The 22,166-nt window shown below is 36.4% G+C and overlaps 1 protein-coding gene across 1 annotated transcript in view; it reads right to left on the reverse strand.

Moving 5' to 3' along the window:
- Window positions 1-264: 264 nt before the first annotated feature.
- The window catches only part of UHRF1BP1L (UHRF1 binding protein 1 like), a 34,259-nt gene continuing 12,357 nt past the window's right edge, over window positions 265-22,166 (reverse strand). The window contains exons 9-20 of the mRNA XM_031057556.1: window positions 19,909-20,091; window positions 19,689-19,807; window positions 17,808-17,949; window positions 16,853-17,046; window positions 13,406-14,904; window positions 12,753-12,928; window positions 11,304-11,440; window positions 10,473-10,623; window positions 6,269-6,525; window positions 4,031-4,139; window positions 2,965-3,134; window positions 265-2,303 (exon numbers count right to left, since the gene is read on the reverse strand). Of these exons, the coding sequence (XP_030913416.1) occupies window positions 2,178-2,303; window positions 2,965-3,134; window positions 4,031-4,139; window positions 6,269-6,525; window positions 10,473-10,623; window positions 11,304-11,440; window positions 12,753-12,928; window positions 13,406-14,904; window positions 16,853-17,046; window positions 17,808-17,949; window positions 19,689-19,807; window positions 19,909-20,091 (3,263 nt within the window). The 3' untranslated portion in view covers window positions 265-2,177. The remainder of the gene's footprint in view (window positions 2,304-2,964; window positions 3,135-4,030; window positions 4,140-6,268; window positions 6,526-10,472; window positions 10,624-11,303; window positions 11,441-12,752; window positions 12,929-13,405; window positions 14,905-16,852; window positions 17,047-17,807; window positions 17,950-19,688; window positions 19,808-19,908; window positions 20,092-22,166) is intronic.

Consider the following 22,166-nt stretch of genomic DNA (forward strand, 5'->3'; position numbering starts at 1 on the left):
ACAACCAAGCACACCCATCTCCTCTGAACTGTCCACAGGTGACGTTCAATACTGTGCAATGGCCATGAAGTTGAAAATGTATCCAGTTACACTGAAGTGCTAGGAAGTACCCTGAATTCAATACCCTGAAGTGCTAGAAATACCCTGAATTTCAACAATTGTACTGAGAAGGGCTGCTTTGGGCTGTTATTTTGGATTTGGTTTGCAATTGTTTTTTCTCAAAACAAGCAAGTTTTTGTTTATGCAGTAAAAAAACTCCAGACATTTGATATTGCTATTTATTTCTTTTTAAAAATTAGATAATTCTCAATGTAATATTCTAGCAACATGCTACTAAGTATTCTATACATTCCTTCTTCAAAATAATTAGATCTTGGCAAGGATAAACCAAATAAGAATTACTTTAATAGTACCAACCAGAGTTAAACCAAAGGAGAATTCCTCCCTTGAATCTGACATCATATTTATGTAAAATTGCACCACTCATATTTAATACTGTGTTGTCTTATATAACTATTCAAATACAAATATTTAATTTCTCTGATAGAAACATTGTGTGTATATTTTTTTGTCTAATTCAGAATAACAAAATAAAAATTTCCATGGGAATTAAGAAGTTTCAACTAGAGTTTCATATGGCAGGCTTTAAAATAGTGCCTGAACCAGTTATTCCACAGAGTTCTTGGTTAAAATCTGCACACTTTCAGTAACTATTTCCAGCAGTGCAAATTATGTGTCCTTCAAAAAGTTTTAATGAAAGCAATTTAATTAAAACTGGTTTGACAACCTGAGTATGCAAAGTCAAACCACAGGATACTAAATACTTTTTGAGATTTGTTTGCTTATCTACAAACAGAACTTCCCTCCAAGATCCCATAGAGCAGAAACAATTGTGGTAGCAATTAAAAGATTTTCATTTGTCAGATTCAAGGTCACTAGTTAAATTATTCAGTCAGTTTTACTTCCAGCAAAGACAATCTCTTACAGGCATGTATCGTTTTGTACGTTGTTTCCTAAATTGTTTAGAAGCACACTCTTATAGTCTCTATTTTATGGTGTTGTGCTTTTTTACTTATTCATCTGTACCAGTTTTAGCTGAAAATTATTGTTCAATTTGTACAAATCACCCATAATTTAAACTGTATAATTACATTTCATGTAATCTCACAATTTCTTTGGGTAATTAAGTGATTCTCTACAGCTTTTTTATCAAAAAAAAAGAGCAATATACAACTAATGAATCCCAGTAGGATTTTCCCCCCTCACAAGCACTGACATTATTTATTTAAACACACTGAACCAAATCCTTGGGCATGTCTGATGAGTTGTGCAGGAATCAGACATGCATGCAAAATGGCTCAAAGCTCACCTGTCACAAAGGGCCAGATCCTATATCAGGGCTATATCCTCTTCACAGAGAAAGGGAAAATTAAGTGTGAATGTTTAAATTACATCAGCTGTACAGATACAGTGGACCTTCAAGCAGAAGGAAAGCCCAGTAGTATGCCCTCTTATTTAAATTCCCCAGCATTTACTGTTTTATTTTAGGAGCGCATATGGAAAGGATATATGGAACTCTATAGCACCAGAGGATTGTACTTAAAATCCTCTCGGGGCAAATTACACTGAATGTAGGGCCAGTTTAGGGCTGGTATTTTAATTTTCAGTAGCTATACTATTCTAGAGGATCTAGCCTGTATCATCATAGTGCAAATGTAACCTCTTCTATAGATATCTTCTGGTAACAATCAAACAATATAACCTTAGAATAAGAGGTACACCTTGTTAGTGAGGCATGGTACATGGACTCTGCTATGTACCCAGGCACCTTCTTTCATTGCTGAACCATCCACTTTTCAGAAAATATTTTAAAAATAACATTTCCTTTGATAATATTAAAAGTAGATGATACGATTTTTTCCTCAGTAAATTAATAAAGTACAGTATAAACTGATTTTTCCAAAGTCATTTCAGTTTAAAATGGGCTGAGAAAAGTTACAATGTTTAATGATAATTTCAGAAGAGTACCTGGTTCACAAACATTTTTTTTTTGTAATGAGAAAACTGTCTGTAAGCAAAAAAATAACCACATTTTCAAGTGATTTGCAGACAGTATTTTAGGTGCCACCACCACCTGCAGTTATGATGATGATGCTTTGTACCAACAGAACAGTGTCCTACTGATGATCAACATTCATCCTCTTCATGCGATGAAGCAGGGCATCTTTTTCCATTTGGACCTCAGCAAGAGCCATTTTGGCTTTGGCTAGTTCCTGTTTGAGACATTCATTTTCTTCAATAAGCTGAAATTAAGGGGTTAGAAAAGAAAGCTATTAGCATAACTCCATACTGATGACTTTTTCCATTTCAGTAACTTCTAAAAAACCAAACGCTCCCATTCATTGCTGGGTGGAGGTTTGCTGAGGCTGAGCCAATTGCAACTGATTCTCGCTCAGTGAGCATAGAACATGGAGAGAGTTAATGCAATCAGCTCAAAAGGTGGGATAGATACTGTTTCAGCTGTGCCATTTCCATTCTGGAATGGAATTCTTATCCAGTGAGAAAAACAGCCAAATTAACGTGTGGGTTCTGTCATCATCCATTCAAAATCTGAGCATGACTGATAGATCAGTACAGGTCTGACCAAACAGCTAAGTCCCTTGTCTTTGGTAGCTGTATTGTACAGGAATGAAGAAGATGGGGAGAAGAAAACTCCCTTGTAAAATTCCCTCTGATATAAAGGAAAAGAGTCAGTGTGCAGTGTAATATTACACTATTTAGAAAGCAGTGTTAAATTGCTGAACTACACCATAATATCCACGATCCGTATTTTCCATCTCCAACAGATTTCTAAACAAAAGTGTATCACAGGCCCACCCCCAGATAGCCTTACAATTATGATTAATAATCATTGTAACATAATTTTGAGGAGGGCAAGGTGAAGTCAAAATGAGTTTTTTATACCTCATTTTTAAGGAAGTCAGATGAATCCCTGCTTGATTTAGAAGGTCTGGGTGTTTCCCAAGTAGTTTGCGTGGCTTGGTCCTGTGTTTTATGTTCAACAGATCCCACTGATTGCTGCCATGTGCTGCTTGAATTCTTCATCTTTGACACATCATTTACTTTTTGATTGTCTGTATTACAGAAATAGTGTGCAGGGGTTTTGTCAAAAATTTTTTAAGCTTTATTCTTATCACTACAAAATTAAATCCATCTAAAATAAATATACTTATAATATTAAGTACATTAATATTTGCCTCTCAAAATCAAATTTAAGAATAAAATTTAATTAAAACTCATAACCTTTTAGAGGAAGAAAGAAACAATATGTAACTTCTAGACTGAAGAAAATAAACACATTTTTATACCAACCTGGATCATCACCACAGAATACGCACTCTGAAAAATCAGAAATTTGAGAACTATTGATATTGCTATTAACATACTGTCTCCAGGTCTCTCTGAAGACTGCATTTACATTTAAAGACACAGTGAGATAAACCTGCAGAATCAAGTTTTTAAATTAGAAAATAACCTTAACTACTTGGCATTAAAGAAGCTTTCTAGCATTTGTAACTGAAGTACACTAAATCACATATATAGACTGTTGTACATCAAGGGAAGAAGTCATTGTCTTACAGTAGTTTCTACTACTACCTGCAACACAAAACAACAAAGACAGCAACCACCTGTATCTGTATAGAAAGGCAATTTTTTTGTTTGCTTTGTAGCAACAAAGGAACCCTAAACTTATCATGATGAAGTGATATGCACTGATGAAGCATATCCTGATGACATTATAAGCGTATTTTTTATTTCTCCCAGATTGATTCAACTGTGGGTTATCACAGCCAATACACTATTCAAAAAGGTAATCTTCCTTTTTGTGACTACACTTAGAATGATGGCATATGGCAACACAGCTTACACAAATTATCACCAGTTATCTTTTCATAATTAGTCACAAGTGTGCACAAAGGAAAAAACAGGATTACTGAATTGAGATATCAAGGTGCAGCAACATACAAACCTCTAATGAGAAAAGTGCCATCATCATTTCTTTCTATCCAGAGTATGTCAATATGCAGTTTTATGGGTACCAGCTCAGATGCCTTAAGATTTTCGCGTGGACTGTCATCCTAAAAAACACACATAATAAAAAATGAGTTTACAAGGAAATCAAAATAGATAATTAGGATGTTTATTTAAACCTAAGTGGATTTAATGAAACTTGAGAGGGAATGTTTCAGAGCAGAATTTTATAATGGGATCTCCACTAAACTTTTACTCCCTTTTTTTCCCCCAGGGATCGTTTTAAAGGCTCAAAATAATCTCTGGAGTAAGTCTGCTGAACTCAATATATAGTCCAACTAAAATACTTCAAAGTGTTTTTACAGACATCTCAATAAGATTATACCCCAACTCAAGACATTTGTTAGCTCAGGAGCTGAGTCACAGATAAGAAGTCTGTGCTATATAGTGTCTGATTTTCCCTTGAACTATTTAAAGATTGAATGGGTATAGCTATCATTCTTGAGCAGATTTTGTCTTTTCAAAATTTAGTTTGGGATGACACCAGCTGCAGTTTAGTTATACTACTGTATTTAACAAAAGAGAAACTTCACAGATTACTTCTTTGGGGTCTCCCCAGGAAGTCTGTATAGTTCATTATCCCTGTCAAACAGAATAACGAAGCCAGTATAATCAGAAACTATACATATCAGCATTAAATATGTACCAAGAAAGCTGTTGACTTATAGCTTCCAAAGCTTCTTGAAACAGCATTGATATTGCAGCAGAAAATGCAAACAATAAAATAATCTTTCTCAAATTCCTCCCCTGCCATGAAACACACTGCATGAAGTCTCATGCAGAAAAAATAAAAGAACATACTGCATTGAACAGTCAATGCAGCATACATTTGAATCATATATTCTCACTCTATAATACCCAAAAACTCTACAGAAATGAATCATCTCTATGTCAAATCTGCAGTTTGTCAACCATCATGAGTAACTGCACCATGACTTGTGTGCACTGCTGAGTGAGCACTTTGGTGCTTTTGCTGCCAAGTAGAAGCTTGTTGCCAGTTTATTATTGTACATTCCCCATCTCAAGAAGCTGCTTTCTCAAGAACATTTTGCTTAAGTCTGCCTTCTTGCCAATAAACCAGAACAATCCTGGTTTTAAATGCAAGTGACTATGTGTAAAGGTTTTGCTATTTGCATTTGGGCATTCATGTTTGTGATCCACTGAAATCTGAGGAACAGATTCACAGCTCTTACAGAAAATGCTTATGCTAATCCTGCAGAGGAGGAACAACTCTAAGAGTGCCCAAAGATCCTCAGGAGATGGAAGGGCTGTATCACTGAGGGAAGGAATACTGATGCATTTTGAGTAGAACACAAGACAATTGCCTTTCCAGTCAATAATGATCTTGGCAGAATCAAGACCTTAGCCCCAGATGTAGAACTGGAGCTGCTCTTCCAATCCTCACCTTGTTCAAAGTTTTTATGGGTGATTATTACTGTCCAAAGCAATGTAATAATTCTTTATGTTTGTTTGTTTGTTCTTCTGTTGTTCTACACCCCTCAAAAAAGTGTCCTTATCTTTATATTCAGTGGCTGTGCAGCACAGAACTCACCCTCTTATTTAAATGTCTGAAAGAAAGTCCCCTAAGAGACTTGAACAGAAGTGTCCTCTTAATGTTACTATTTTAAGATATGGTGCTGAAAAATGCACTGTTCACTATCTGTTTCTAGAAGAACATGAAATTTGGGTTGTGTTCAAGTGGTTTGTACTGGAATTCTACAACCCTCCTCCTTATTTTGTACAGAACTTTCATTGCAAGAGCTACCCTCCAACTAGGGGAGAGAAATAACCTTTAAAATCCATGGTTTGTAATTAGAAAACATATCCTTTGCTAAGCAAAAAAACCCAACCAGAAAAACCCACATTGTGCCTCTAGAACCTTACATATAAAATTTCCAGACACCGTCACTCTAGAAGAAAGATTTGGGAGAGAGGGAAAAAGTATAAAATATTAATTCATACAAATAGCTTGTTCATGCAGAAAATTCCCCTCCAGGCATACCACAGAGCTAACCAAATCTATGGATTTTAAAATTGTTTTAGTGTTATCTAAAGACCTTTCAGAGTATGATAGCAGTTTCTTTGAAGTTAACTGTATCCAGATTAGTACTTTATCATCAAAGAAACAAGAACACAAATTTTTTTGGAGCAGCCAAGTATCTCATTGTTAACATACTTTTAAATTAATCCTTGCATTAGAAACTTTTATCTTCATAGGCATCACTTCTGCGACAGTTTCATCTTCTAGAAAATGCTGAATGTTTGTGAGAGAAGATGTTAGAAATTCAGCACTGAAGTTCTCCACATGACACTGAAGAAACCCATTTTTTACAGCTAGCAGGGAATGTACAACAGCACTAGGCCCGCTTTCCCATCTCAGACTAATCTCAGGTGATGAATTAACAGGTCCAGCCACAGATTTACAGTCAGAACCTGTTGCAAAAAGAAAACAAATTTGCATTAAAATTTTGCAGTGTACAGAAAATCAATTATGATGTAATTATTTCTGCCTTTATTGTCCAACTGATTTTCCAAAAAGTACCATAGAGTTATTATTTGTAAAAGGCAGTGTTGCAAATACAGAACTTCAGAGCAAATTTCTAAGTATAGCACTTCAAATTACAAAAATAAAGAGTACATATAAAGGCTAGTACCTCACTGTGACAAGAGAAAAGACAATGCAGAAGTATCACCTTCCACAAAAAAAAAAATGTTTCCTTGGTGCCTTGACGATGAATAATCAATTATTTTGCACACTTTTCCACTAAGTCATTAAATTTAAATTCAGAAAAACATTAAAGTCACTTCACTCTCTCAGGAAAGCAGGTATTTTCTTGGCAAGGCTGAACTTCCTGACTTAGGAACCATGAGCATCAATGCAGTAAGATAGAGAGTATGACCATACATGAATTACTTGAGTAGCAATAGACTTGAACGTTAAAAAAACTCTGTCACTTTCTTGCTAATTTCAGTATCTTTAAACAATAAGGACAATTACAACATTCAACCTAAAAAGTTTTAAAAACCATAATAAACTAAACTAAAGTAAACTAAAATAAAAATTTAAGGTAACCAGATTGCAAGGCGTGGGCAGTGAGCAGCAACCATTTTTTGTATAAAACAGTTACACCATGGGATTCTCAAGTCATGTCATCACTATGATGGCTGACCTACAGAAATTATCTCTATGACAAGAAGCACAATCACAGTAACAGAAAAAACAAGCATTGAAATGTGAAAGCTACCTCAAGAAAGAAACTCAAGAAAAATCAACCACATTATGTCAATTCATCATGCAACAGACACTGCCTAGAGCTACAGCAGCCTGACAAGGCAATTGATTTACTTTCCTATTTGTACATTAATTGGGTTCCTCTTCCTGTACAGTGTGCAGGTTCATGGATGACCTGGCACAGCAGCAAAGTCAGGACTTGTGCACTTATCTACTGGCACTAGAGTGGGGTTAGATGGACACACTGTTGATCTGGGTTGATAAAGACTAATGACAAGATGTACATGAGAACCTTCAGCCTCTGCTGTGGACCAGAATCTCTCCCTTTGTTACCTCTGTGAATAGACGTTTCCACAACACTGACAGCCACGACTCCATCCTTCCATCTTTCCAATGTTTGAGAAGTGCTAAATCTCATATTCCCCTTCCCCACAAAAACCCACCCCAAAAACCAAGCAACCAACCAAAACCATACTTCAAGTATCAACTATCTTTTTAGTCTCAGTCCAGACAAAAGTGGATAAACTACCAGCAGCCCAGAAGAAAGGACACTCTCCAGACAGAAGAACAATGACCACTCTGTTCAATGAATCTCTGCAACTGGTTTGGGAAACTTTGTTTCCCTCAAGGATCCATATACTTCCCACACATACAGATAAAGAAATAAGCAGTAGCTGCCCTAAGTATTTCTGCCCCTGAAAAGAGTGCCTGCATCATTGCTGGAAGGATCTAAAGCACAGAAAAAGAACAGAGGAAAAGAACACACATTCAGTCTCAGCCTTGAGTCAACTTTAGTTATCTTCCAGATACCTGAAAGGGGCAGAGTCAAGGGAAGATGAAGTAAAAAATGCTTTAAAAATTTGGAAGCTGCTGTGAACTGCTGTTGGCTTCTAACAAACAGGTTCAGCATGGTAAGATCTCAGTAAAAGCACAGCCCTCCCACAATACTTCTGCCTTACTCCATTCCCTCCTTCTTTTAGTTTTGCTGCAAGGTAAGATCAGATAAAGTAGCAGTCCTGCATCTAGTCCTGCAGGGAATTGCACAGCTGCCATGTAGCCCTCAACTTAGTCCAGCTTTTAGCGACATTCTTCCCTTTTTACATCTACTGCATTAACAGTATAGTACATTTTAAATGGTTATTTTCATCCAGAACATCTTGGAGACTGTAATTATAAGTTGAGTATTCACTGCATTGCATGGTTCCTCAGATTACTGGTTTCAATTGTTAATGCAGGACTTGAGAAAGTTTTATTAAAGGTCTTGAAGAGGGAGGTTGCTTTTATTGGGATGTTATCGTACACATTTGCTCACCTGTTCTTTTAGTTGTATTTTGTTACTATTAACTCTTTTAAACAGTCTCTCTTGATCTGATTCTCAAGCTTTTTCCAAACTTTTTCTCTTTTAGTTCTAATAGGAATTAATATGGGACACAGGGAGCAGCAGCAGAAGATTCCTGACAGTACAGAAATCACAGTGAAAAGATCAGTGGAGAGAAGATGTACATTACAGAATAGGAGTGACCAGCAATGCATAAAAAACAAAAAAAAAGTGCTGTTGGCTCATCCATTCAGGTACCTGCCAGAAAAAGAAAGGAAGAGATACGAAGTGGAAGTATTTGGAGATTCCAATCATGTTATATCCTTTCTACCCACAAAATAATTAGACAGTGCACAAGCCTCTCATTATCAGCTGAGAAGCATTATCATTATCAGAGGCTCCAGTTGTAGATACAAACAAGAGCAGGAAGGTGGCATGTTCATATTATTTACTCCCTCCCGCTTTTACAGAGGATATGGCAGATAACCAGAAGTCAATTTGCCTGTATGAACTGAAGGTCAGCCATGAGTCCTCCCTGCTGGACCTTCTCCTAGCCTTCAGATGTTGACTACAACATCATGCAACAGCTGCTCAGGCAGCAGCTGCTGGCAGTGGCTCAGCTTACCAGTAAATGTGTTCTTTAGCTAGGGGATCAAAGGTTGTACCACCTCCAAAGCTGAAGCAACTGCTGAACAAAAGCCATGCTGATAGAAGGTTGGAATAAGAAAATGGCAGCCAACAGCTGCTATAGCTATTTCATCAGAAAGGAACTGAATGAGAAGCTGATGCGTCAGGGATCTGCCCCAAAAACCCTATAGTGCAATAGAGCTTACATCCAGCAATCCATGTAGAAGGCTGGCAGAGGGGAGCAGATCAGCCTGTGACACGAGCTGCCACACCAATACATCATGACAAGGAAAACACCTCATCCATGAGAACTCGGTTTTTCTGGCAAAGTGTGTATATATTGTACTCATGCCCAAGAACAGCTCTGAAAGACACTGGCTGATCTAGCTGTGCAAATATTTGACATGAAACTACACTCTTTGTATTAAGCTTAAAAGAACCAAAGACAACCAACCAACAAAACCCCCAAAAAACCAAAACAAACAAAAAACCCAACCCAAACCAAACTAAAAACAGTTGTTTGTCTTTAAAGCTCATATTTCCTGACAGAGGAAATGTTTAAAATTTTCTTAAACCACATATTATAAGCCTGCTTAAACAGTGTGTGTTATTTAATCTAGAGAAACTGATCTTGAAAAAAAAGAAACGTTCCTTCAAAGGAAGGTACATAAAGCAAAGTACTATTAGAGTCATAAGGAGTTCCATCTTCAGGAAACAGTCACACAATGCAATGTGTCGTGGTTCCACCCCCCAGCAGCCAGGCTCCACACAGCCTCTCGCTCACCCCCCACCAGTGGGACTAGGGAGAGAACTGGAAGGGTAAAAGCCAGAAAACTCGTGGCTTAAGACAAAGACAGTTTTAATACAGAAAACAAAATCCAAGAACATAGCCCCATACCAGTCATTATGAAGACAATTAATTCTACCTCAGCCAAAACCAGCTCATAATGCAGCTTACTTCATTTTCAAAAAAGCAAACAAATGACCAGAATTCAATGCAGTGCACCTTTTAACCCACATGATCATACACAGTTCCATTTATTTATTCTTCCTTTTTAATGTATGGCAATGAAGAAAGAAATCAGAGTTCTAAACTAGCATAAAAGGGATGCTAGTCTAACATAAAACTGTGTTTGCATTTTTATTTACTTGGATGAAATGTTTCCAGCTCCAATTTCAACACACTGAATGTTTAGTTCTTACCAACAGTTCTGTTGCACAGATATTGTCGAACACCAATATTTCCTAGTTGGTTTGGTATCACTTGGTTGACCTGTAAGCATATTTCTGTGTCTTCTCCTCTGATGTCAATTTCACCATTAATACCAAATACTTGAAAAACCACAACAGACATCTGTCAACAAAACCCAGATAAAACATAAAATGATTTTACAGAGATTGTTTGTAAGGTATGTCTAAACCTTTTCCATCACAAAAGGAAAACAACCCTTTGTATTGAAAATCCTTGCTCACAGAGAAGCAAAAAGTTTTCTCATTTTTTTATTCTTTTCTTTTTGTATGCATTATTAGCTTCATAATGGATTGCTCAACAGTCTGTCCAAAAGACAGACACTTGTACTGATGCCAATTCAGAACTGGCTAGAAAAGCCATGGAAGTGAGATAGTTTCCTTACTGACAGAGAAGCATATGACCTATGTGATATCTGAAATGTCAGGTATCTGACATTACCTACAACTGCATTCAACTTTATGCATATCATAAGCACAACCAAGCACTTGCAGTGCTGAATCAAACCAGGTTAAAAAGCTAGGATAGGCTACTAAACTTTGGTCACCTGCATAGTAGTCGGCCCTTTTTCTCTATTTACAGAGTTGCAGTATTTTTAAAAAAGAAGTAGAAGCCAGTTTTAAGTCAGCTTTGGTATCAGAAGATGTGTATCCATCATCATTACTAATATTTTGGGTTCATTTTTCTAATGACTCAAAAAATCACCTCTAAAAGGAGACATTTTAGTAGTGCTTTAAGGTTGAATTTACAGAATCATGTGTTCTAATGGAATTCAATAACATTACCATTTCTTCACTAGTCTCATGGGCATTTTCTGAAGCAGCACTCATGGCATCTGGAGATGACCCATCACAATTTTCCATCACTGTGCCTCCTTCGTGGACATTTTCTGATGGGCTTTGATAGTTTGCAGCTGTAATACCTTCCAAATACACATCAGAAAACATGCAAAGTTAGCACAACATAATCACTCCTACATTAAGAATAAAGCCAGTGTCTGTTAGTGAATGCACACATTAACTCATTTTTTAATACGAGTTGAGTGGCTTATTAAACAAATATTTATGACTGAACTGCCAAATCCATTCCTCTTACAGAGAGTTCCAAGTTCTAGATGCTAATCAAAAGTAAAGCAGGATATAGTGACAAAACCAATACAGCACTCTACATGCACTGTTAAAAAAAACTGTGAGGGCATATTTTAGTCTTCCAAATCAAATAATATAAATGTGATGCAGCCAGAAAAAAAAATTCCAAGTTGTGTACCTAAAATACTGCACAGTGCCTTTAGAGCAGATGCTTGTATTTTTAGAGAAGTAAGCTACATATCTTTTCATTAGAGCAATCATAATCATAATAGTGTTTCCTTGACAACTGAAAAGCATAGATACTTAAGCAGCAGTTAAATATTGTTTAACAAGCTAAAAAGACATATAAAGCTTATTTAAAATGGAAAATGTATTTCATGGCATACTCCCACATAAGCACATGCAGGAATACTCCTACAATTCAAATATATAACAGGCTTGCAAGTGAAGCAGTCTTCTCATTATTGCTCTAGACTGAAGAGAAATCCCACAGAAAAAAAAACCAGTCTTATGCAAATTAGAATTATCAGAAAAGAGGTATCAATAAGGTGTTCTTACTCTATTTCCTGACATGGGAAAAATATTTCATCAGTATATACACAGATGAGCAAAAATTGGACAAATACCTGCTATTAGACAGTCAATACTTGGGAAATAGTACTTGAGGGATGAACTGCAAGGAGACTACCAAACCTATCTGACTGGTAATCAGCACAGTGAGCATTAGTGAAAATTCGTTTCTTTTTCATCCACTTCTAAAATGAAAGCTTCTTTACCACTTCAAGTGTAACACTGATTCAGGCTCCAACCTGTAAGTATTGCAGCCAAAGCAGTTGCTTTCAAGCATAGCAAGGAACAAGTTCTGCCTAATTCAGATTTGCAACACAGCACTTCAATGCTTTTACTTTCCTTAAGAGAGGAAAATTAAGCAGTGTTAAAATTAAATGGTGCGGCTTAAGTAGTGCACATTATTGCTTTCCCCTGAAATTATATATGGTGAATACACTTGATATTGCTGGTGAAGGTAACAGAAATAGTCTTGTAAAGTATCCAGGATTTGCTGGACTAGAAACCTTTTGAGCATGACTTTAATAACAAACAACATTTTCATGTATTGCTTAAAAATATTTTGTGGAACCTGCTTACCCTTCTCCAGAAAGCTTTGACTGTCACTTCCATCACTCTCTATCAAATGATCCTCTAGCATCATACTATCAATAGAGATGGTATCCAGAGAGACTTGTGATGGACTTCTCTTCATATTTTTGTAAGAAACAGAGAATGCAGGGAGGTTGGACGAGCAGCGTTCCTTGGGCTTAGCACTTTTAAAATATAAAGATATGAGGAAAATATTATTTATATTAAATAATGCATGGAAGTTACATTAAAAATTCCTCTAAACCAAGCAAGATATAAATAAAAGTCTGATTATTCAATAATCCTTTGACAAGACAAGGTAAATGTAGAAACAACACATATTCATATAGGTATATATGTCAATACTTCTCTCAATACATATTTCCTAACACAAACTAAAAGTAAATAGTTTAAATCAATTAATTAACACTTCATTTTAACTTTCACTGAACGCTGGATACTGCATAACTTTTTACATGCTTTAAAAATTTTCATCTACTAGAACACAGAATCACAGAACAGCCTGAGTTGGAAGGACCATCGAGACCACCTCTTAAGATGTTCCCTTCCTGACTGCTGAAAGTACTGGAAGTCTGTGGCCAGCAAGATTTCTAAGTCTTTTCAAAGAGTAGGAAAACTGTTTTAGTATTAATTTTCTATACCTTGAAGAAGACTGGGATGCAAACATTTTAACTGAAGTCACTTTGTCTTTGTTGATTTCAAGCTCTTCAGATTCTAAGGCAGTTTCTGTTTCCAAGTCAGCGACTTGGTTAGGACAGCCTTCAGTTGTACCTTCCTGCTCATTTAACTTATTTGAGAATATGTTTCTGTCATCCTCTTTATCAATGAAAAATTCAGTAGAATCTTCTCTCTTATTTAGAATGGACACCGAATCCCTAGGATTCAAACTACTTTTCTCACTTAGAGGTCCACAGACCTCTTCAGAATCACTTCTACTAAAAAGTCCACTGCTTCCTCCTTCACTCGTATCTCCCAAACCTTTATCTGATGCATCATCGGAAAATGACATTGCTTTCTGAAAATCCGTATTACTGTCTGATTTAAACAAAAGAGGATCTATTAAAATTCCTTTATTAACTTCAGCATTCAGAGGCTTGCAGTCATTTACATAACCAAAATTAGTAATACTGGCTTCCACTATCTTACTACCAACTAATTTACTCTCTGAAGTAAGAGTTTCCCCATTTCCCACAGGGGAGAGTTCTGATGCCATGGTACTTCCTTCTTCCTCAACAGGAGATTTACAAGGGTTTCCCTGAGTCACTGGATGGAGCAGTAAGGCTACTTCTGCAGTTTTCAGTAGAATCCCAATGCAGACATCTGTTTGCTTTGCAGGTTTTCCTGTCACTGCCTCTACATCCTTCCTTAAGTTTTCCAGGAGCAATACAAGAGATTCATGGAGAAAGAGCAAAAAAAGATACTGGTAGTGATTGATCTGCACGCTTACATGTTTTTGAACATGGACAAGAACATGTACATCTGCATCAGAGGAAGAGCTTTCAGAAAGCACTCCTGAAGTCTCAGACATTTGAATGCCATTGGTTGAAGGCTCCGTCTCACTGCTGTAATACTCCTTTAGAAGTTTCTTACGTTGCAATCTATTAGAGAGATCACTAGATTCACTTTTTGGAATGTTCACGGCTGTCTGATTACGGGATACAAGCTCTTTTTGTGACTTTGCAAATCTTATTGGCTGACAAATCCAAAGGGAAAGCGGGAAGGAGTCCACAAAGCTTACTGGCCGGCCTTTCCCACTTTTTGTTCCTTCGTAATCGATCCAAAACTGGGAAACATGCATGGCCCAAACATCAGTAGCTGCAGATGTCTTTAATGCATATTTATTCAATTCTGGAATGATATAACCTTTATAAACATCATGCATTTTGGTATCTTGTTCATGAGCATGTCTCTGGAAGATTGGATGTAAAAGATTAAAATTTTTGGGGGACTTAGGAAAAGTGGTGAAATTTCTACTGAAAAATTCAGAGTCCTTGAAGTTCTGAAACAAAGCTTCTAGATCAGAGTGTCTGCAGTTTGGTGAGCATCTGGTATTCGTAGCAATCATCTCTGAACTTTGAATGGAAAGTGCACGAGGTTGATCTTTATGAATTTCAGGTTTGTTTTCAAATGGGATGATGATCTGCAAGGGAGAAATAAATTTTTTCTAGTTAAAACCATGTAGATTAACAAGGTATACAATTAAAGAAACAAAATAATAGCCATGACAGCTGATACAAAGGAATATAATTATAGTTTTATGAGAAATCAAGTACAGTGAAACAGAACAGGGATAAGTTGGGCTCGCACACTAAGATTTATGTTCTCTCTCATTTTTAAGAAGGATGCTTTGGCATCAATATTTGTACCAAACAGAAGGGTCTCATGCTTTTCATCAATATTTGCACAGAAACATAAGGGTCTCAGGCTTTTCTTATTTAAAGGTCTTAAATTTAGTTCAGCTATATTAGGCTGAAGTGGCTCATTTCCTCAACACAAGCAGCTTGGTAGAACGTTTCTTAAAGTGTTTCCAAAATTTATGGCTTTGAAAAACAGAGAATTATAATTTGGAGTTCAATCTGGCATGTCAGATAGGGTTTTTCACCATACCAAGTACTACAGTATTTTATTTCTTTGTTAAGATACAAGCAATCAGTTAGATATGCCACTGCAGGTAATATTCTTAATATTGCAGAATTTAGATCAGGTATTTTTGACAATTATCTGATAATCATAATATATTTGTTTAATCAGGAAAATAATAATATATCTCAACTCCTAAGAACAACAAATAGTTCAGCACACTGTAATTAACTTGCATATTTTTAGTGCACATTTTAAAGTAAACTTATTTTATGCCAAATCCTGAATCTTAAATTGTTAATATGAACCTTGGTCACTCTAGTTTGGCTAATATCAGTGACACTGCTTTCTATCACAGTATCTCCATTCTGAACCTAGAAAGCAGGAGTAAAAAATCATCCCTAAAGACACAAAGATGGGGGTAATGAAGCTTCTTCATTTAAACACAAGGACTCAGGAAAAAAAAACCTAAATAAAATAATTAACCACTCATCAATTCATCATTTGCTTGAATAAAAATAATGCTGTTAATACAGGGTGACATCATTAATTCAAATCAAGGTTTGAGAGATGTTAGAATACTTTTATCCTCTCGTAGTTTAGTAGGCTATTCTCATATAATTGTTCAATATCAGATTAATCTGTACTTGCAGATTTCCAGTTGTTTGCTCTTAATAACTGTTTCTATTCAGTACAAACCATGTCCTTGTAAAGTTCCATTAAGAATGTAGCAAGAGGTTAGAAACATAACCATCTCTCCATATGCTGACTTTTTAGAGCCCTTGAAACCTCTCCTGTGGGCTCCACTGAAGAGACTAATTCTGTTCACCTCTGAATCTTGCAAACCATACAATGAAATGCCCAATGCAAACAGGGTTTGGGTGGGAAATTTATCTGCTCCATACTCCTTTTTTTTACAAAGAAGCAGAAAACAAGAGAAGCAAAAATTTGATGTTCAGCTGCATTAACAAGCATCACTCCTCTGCAATAAACAATCAGAGAACTCATGTACCTGAACTACACTAACAGCCAGCATGAAATAGAAAATGGTGAGAGTGGGTTTTGGAGAAGGAAATAAACCTTCAGATGAACTGCTTTCTTTACTCTAGAGCATTCATCGACAAGACAAAAGAGCTTTGATATAATACAACTAGAGGAACAAGGGAGGACCTTTGCATAAATATAGAGTACAAATATTAATTTTTCACTCGTTTTTTTACTTTAGTGCTCAATTTCTTTTTAGCTCTGCTATGCCAAGTTCGCTGACCACAGGGAAATAATTTGTTAGTATTCCCACTCAGATCTTCAATACAAAACCAAAACACCCAAACCAAAATACCAGGGCACAGATGAAGGACTACAGGAAACAAGATGTCTGTCTTCAAAAAATCATATTCTGCAGAGTTTTTTAGAGAAGCATTTTTTCATTCATTTAGGTATTTGTAAGAGAATAACAAAAGAAATAGTCTTGCAAAGAACCACAAAACCCCTACTCAATGACAGCATACCTTTAACATTAGTCCATCCACTCTCACATCAACATGTTCATCTGATTTTGAATTGTCATTTAACTTGTACATGGCCATGAACTGAATAAGACTCTGTTTCAAATCCAACACAAACTGGTTTAGCCAAAGAATACTTCTCTGATCCAATGTGAACTGTAAAGCATTCAGCTGGCCATACAAATTTGGACACGGAACTAAAAGAAAAAAAAAAGAAACCATGAGAATAAGGAAAATGTTTATGGGTTGGGTTTTCTTTGGTTTTAAACTATTGCAAACTTACATTTTCACCAGAGAGTACTTTTCATCAGAGAATGAACAGAAACCCAGTCCTTTAGTCTCAAGGAAGAATTGTTAGGGCATACCTGAAGTGATGCTTCCTTCCCTCACTCCAAGAAAGTACCTGAATTTTTGAGTGTATAAAAACTAAGAACAGAATTAAGTCTGAAGAAATGGGGAGAATATTCTCATTACAGAGGAAAGGGAAGACCATGGAAATCTGCTGTCCTCAAGTTCCATCCCCAAGAAATCCACTAACATTTCTGTATATAAAACAAGGCCAGCCACAGAAGACATTCCTACAATAACTCCAGCAGTTCTTCAGTGCATTTTAGGTATTGTTTCAATAGTTTGAGTTCTTTTATGTAGTCAGACAGTGAAATTACAGAAACAATATGTGGACGTTGGAGAACGAATAATTCATGTGCCAGTAAAAATGCTGCAAGTGTTTTCAGACTGAACAACCATGTTTATATAAACCAGTATTAATAGGAGTTTGCAGGAGTAAGCATTGTGGAAACAGAGCAGTCTTGTGCTCTATCCATTTTAGAAAGCCATTACCTATTTCCAAGCTTTAAGCTTCAGAAAGGGGAAAGTAACACACAAAACTTATGCATCAGTACAACAACAACAACAACAACCAAACAAAAAAAACCCCAAAAACATAAGAAAGTCTTACTAGGAAAGTCCTTTCCATCTGGGTAGTAATATTCAGTGAATTCAATATGAATAGCTGGCATTTCTGGTGGAAGATAAAGTGACTTTTTATTGCAAGAAATCAGAGGTTTAGGGGAAGAACGACACTGGTCTGCTGTTGAAACCTGTAAATGATAAAAAATTATTTCATTAACACATTCCACTTTTATGAATGATTAAGCATTTGTAGTTGCATGGTACTCCCTAGTAAGGTAACATTCCACTGCTCTTGGGTGTAGGCCCCCAAACAACATAACACAAAGTACAACACAAAGTGCTGATGAACAGTGACAAACACTTAACTGCTTTGAAGCAGAAATGACTCACATAGAAGAGTTTCACAAGAAAACTGTTCTAAAGGTACCAGATCCCCTTCCTTCATACAAGGCAAGAGGCAGCAGGTCACTTTCAAAGGTGTCCAGCAGAAGTCTAGAATGATCTGATTTTTTATTGCAAATACTACAGCTCCTGTTTAAGCATTTATGCTTGGATGGAGTGTACTTCCATACAGTCTGGTCTAGATAAGGGATAGATAAGCTAGATAAGTTTATTACACACATTAGGTAGTTCTTGTATTGTCATAAGAACAAATTCCAGTAGACAGGTTGACTCTCACACTGTGTGTCAAGCAAGGTGTTCAGCATGCACCTGGCAGAGATGTGTATGCTTGGATATGCCTGAAGGTCTGCTTCACAGGAGAATCAAGGTGCTATGGAACAGTAATCTCCATTTCTGTTTCCTTACAATGTTAATTATCAAACAAATAAGAAACCAACATTTGATATATATTTGACCTTAAATTTCACTGAATGTGTCCTAGTTTAAAAAGTATGTTGCCAAAACAAAGCTTTTCCATTCAATAGTTAGTAGGTCAAACTGTTAGTTTGAAATTACCCAATGTATTAATATTGAATATATGATGATGTCTACCAGAATTTGCCTGGAAACATGACCTTTATAAGCCTGCTTCACTTTATGTAGCTGTTTTCAAGAGACAAACATATCTGCATTGACAGACACAAAAATTCAAGTAAAATGATCTATTTAGAAAAATAGCTTTTAGGAAATTGCATAGAAATAATGCCAATTTAAAAATTGAAAATGTGTTTGTGTAGAGAGGAGGAGACAAGAGCAGAAGGCAAATGGAAACACGAACAGTACAAAACAATAGTATAAAACCACTTCAGATCCAGATAAGGCTCCCAGCAGCAATCTGCAATCTCCCACAACACCAGTAGTGACATGGCAGACAAGTGTTGGAAATTGGAAAAAGAGCAAGCAGAAATCACAGTGACAAGGGATACACACTAAACATTTTTGTTAGGACCTGAAATTTAAGAGTAGATAGTCACATATCACTACAATTCTGCCTAATGGAGACACACTCCTTCTCTATTTCACTTGCCTCAGAACAGTCAATCTGGACCACAACCAGAAAATAAAACTAATTCTAACAAAGGGAAGGGGGGTGGAAATGGTAAAAACGTCTGTTCAAAATATCACTAGAAAGAGAGTGGCTAGAAAAAGATTTTAAAAACTTAATAAAACCTCTTAACAGTTTTAAATGTACTTTGAAAAATATAAGCATAATATACAAAACCACATATTAAAATATTAGGCACATAAGATAGTACAATGAAAAGATTAAATTCATAATTTGGAGTACAATAGAACTTGGATCCAACACTAAATTGTGATAGGATCACAATTTTAACAAAGCAGAAGCACGTTCATAAAGGTCTACCCCAATAATGAATGGAAAGTCTCATTAATTTCAATGGGCTTCATATTGTCCCTTAAAAACCACAATTACATAACAGTAAGGGTGGAGTTACCCCAGTTTTACTAACTTAAAGAAATGTACCTGATATATATTGAAGTCTGCAAGTCTAACCACAATAGGACTAGACATCAGTTTGCCCTTCGGTTGTTGGGAAGATACAGAGGAAGCCCTAGATGTTCCTTTCGCTATCTGTTCCTTGCCTGTAAGAAAGAATAGTGATGGACTCATTGAAAAGAACAGTCTTTTTTTTGTAGTTTTAATATTTCATGGAAGTAGAGAATTAGTGATGTAAAGAAAATACCTGTTTGTAGGTTCTGAGGAGATACAGCAGGTGGTGATTTAGGAGGAGAATCTATGACCTGATCCTTCACAGCCTGCTTAAGTAATTCAACATTGCTTTTGAATTCATTTAATAATTCTTTGGCCCATCCACTTCTGGTTTTAGTGGCATCACTATAATGCATCCAGTGATCACAGCTGTCTCCTGCAAATAAGAGAAATGGAAAAAAATATTAGCTCATTTGAAATTTTGCTTTTAATAGGACAAGTTTCCACTATTTCACAAGTATTCTTCGAATTATAAGCTCATTGCATGCTGTAATTATAGAACAACAGCAGTCATACCAGACGTTAAAACAGAAGTTATATATTCCATATACATTCCATATTCCAGGTCTCAGCACTTCACGAAATCACTCAGAATATAGCATTGCCAGCTGCCTTATAACACCACTAACACTCAAAACATCATTGAGTATTTTCAGTTCAGAGAAATCTTACAACACATTAATGTCATATGTGAGAACATGCAAAAAAATGTTCAGTTGAAAAAAAAAAATTGAGAGCAAGTAACAGAACGATGTTCTCATGCTCACTTTTTCCAAGCTTATCTTTCCTGCCAGAACTGTGTCCTAAGAAGTTCCTGGTCCCTTTCCAGAAATGTATTCTTTTTGTCTTGGTTCTCTAGCACCTTTATGGCACACAAACAACAAGGTAAGTTCAAGAAGTGCTGCAGCACACACAGCCTTAAAAATCAATCCCACTGGAAATTCTTTTGTTCCTGCTTTCAATTCCAACACGTTTCTGTTGGTCAAGCATTCAAACCTCTGAAACAAGTCGTGATATCTTCAAGTAGTCTCTGTAAAGACATTCTACTAACCTGTTCAATAATAAGGATGCAATAACAACTAACTTCTACCAGTTGGTACATCAATCTTTAAATACTGCCATGTGAAAATTTACTTTATTTGGGACTTAATGAGTTTTGGATACTTATACTGGGGATAAGCAAGTATGTTTGCTATTAAAATAGGAAAATTATTTTGGAAAAAAAAAGCGATTTTACGTCCAAATGCAAATATTGCAGCATTAAATAAACTTTTAGGCTGGTGCCTATCACAAGAGATCACATTTTTCCCCACCCTTCTTCACAGTTATCTTTGTCGATTATCATTTTTATAGCTAAGGAAGAAGATAAAGGAACAGGGAAAAAAAACAGAGAGGGAACAAAAGGACAAAGACGCATTAGCCTGAAGCCCATGACACTGGGATTCTCCAAAACAAGGCTAGCAGCATGGGGTTACTCCAAGCACATGCAAACAGACTCTGAAGGATCTACAGGACTTTGTTAGCAACACCATAGGGAAAGCTCTAACACCCCTTCTGGGAAGCCGGTTTGGGCAACTGCCTCTCTGGAGTACATGAACACTACTAACACATGCAGCAGCATGCGGGAGCAGAGCCACCACACCCCTGTATGCAGTCGCATGGCTGTGATCTCGTGAGGATCACAGACACGTGGTGAGACAGCACACACAACTGAAATGCTGCAGGGGATGAACACAGGCTTTTGGGGAGCATAAGAGGGCAGGCAGGGCAAGACCAGTAGGAATAGATGGAGCTCAGCCTTGGTATGGATCACCAGTCAACCGAGTGTTTACAGGTTGGGAGTAGAGGCAGACTAACATGAATGATGACGTTGTGGATTTCTGCTCCAGACCATCTGATTAGGAAGATGATCAGACCCTGTTTTGTTGTCACATGCTCTGTAATGTACCCTCTTTTAAAATTTTTAGATTTCTACTAGAAATTATTTATGAGAAACACTTTTCTCATAAATACTTTTTTTGTAAGAAACACTTCTTTTGGAAATGGCTAAGATTTTTTTAATAACATTGCTTAACAGAAGGCTACAAATTGAGCCTCTACACACTGACGTTCCTGTTCAGCAAAATAATGTAAAAAGCAAAACACTGATTGGAAATGGACATAAAATGATAGCATTCTATATATGAAAAAAATCTAACAGATTGATTCTTGCTAATATCCGACTACTGAATTCTCAACATGCAGTACTGCCTTCCTCTGTCAACACAAAATTCTCCTCATGTCAGAAATGTGTAAACACTGTTTTGTTGACCAAACAAAACAGTGAAAAGCATTTGGCCTAAGACAGCTCATTCACAGAAATTAAACTAGTTCCCAGATTGTTGCTTTTGTTGTTTGTTTTTGCATATAGAAGGAAGTAAAAAGGTGCATTTCAAATGGTTTGAGCATAAT

Source organism: Geospiza fortis, unplaced genomic scaffold (genome assembly GCF_000277835.1).
Source record: "Geospiza fortis unplaced genomic scaffold, GeoFor_1.0 scaffold186, whole genome shotgun sequence".
NCBI lineage: Eukaryota > Metazoa > Chordata > Aves > Passeriformes > Thraupidae > Geospiza > Geospiza fortis.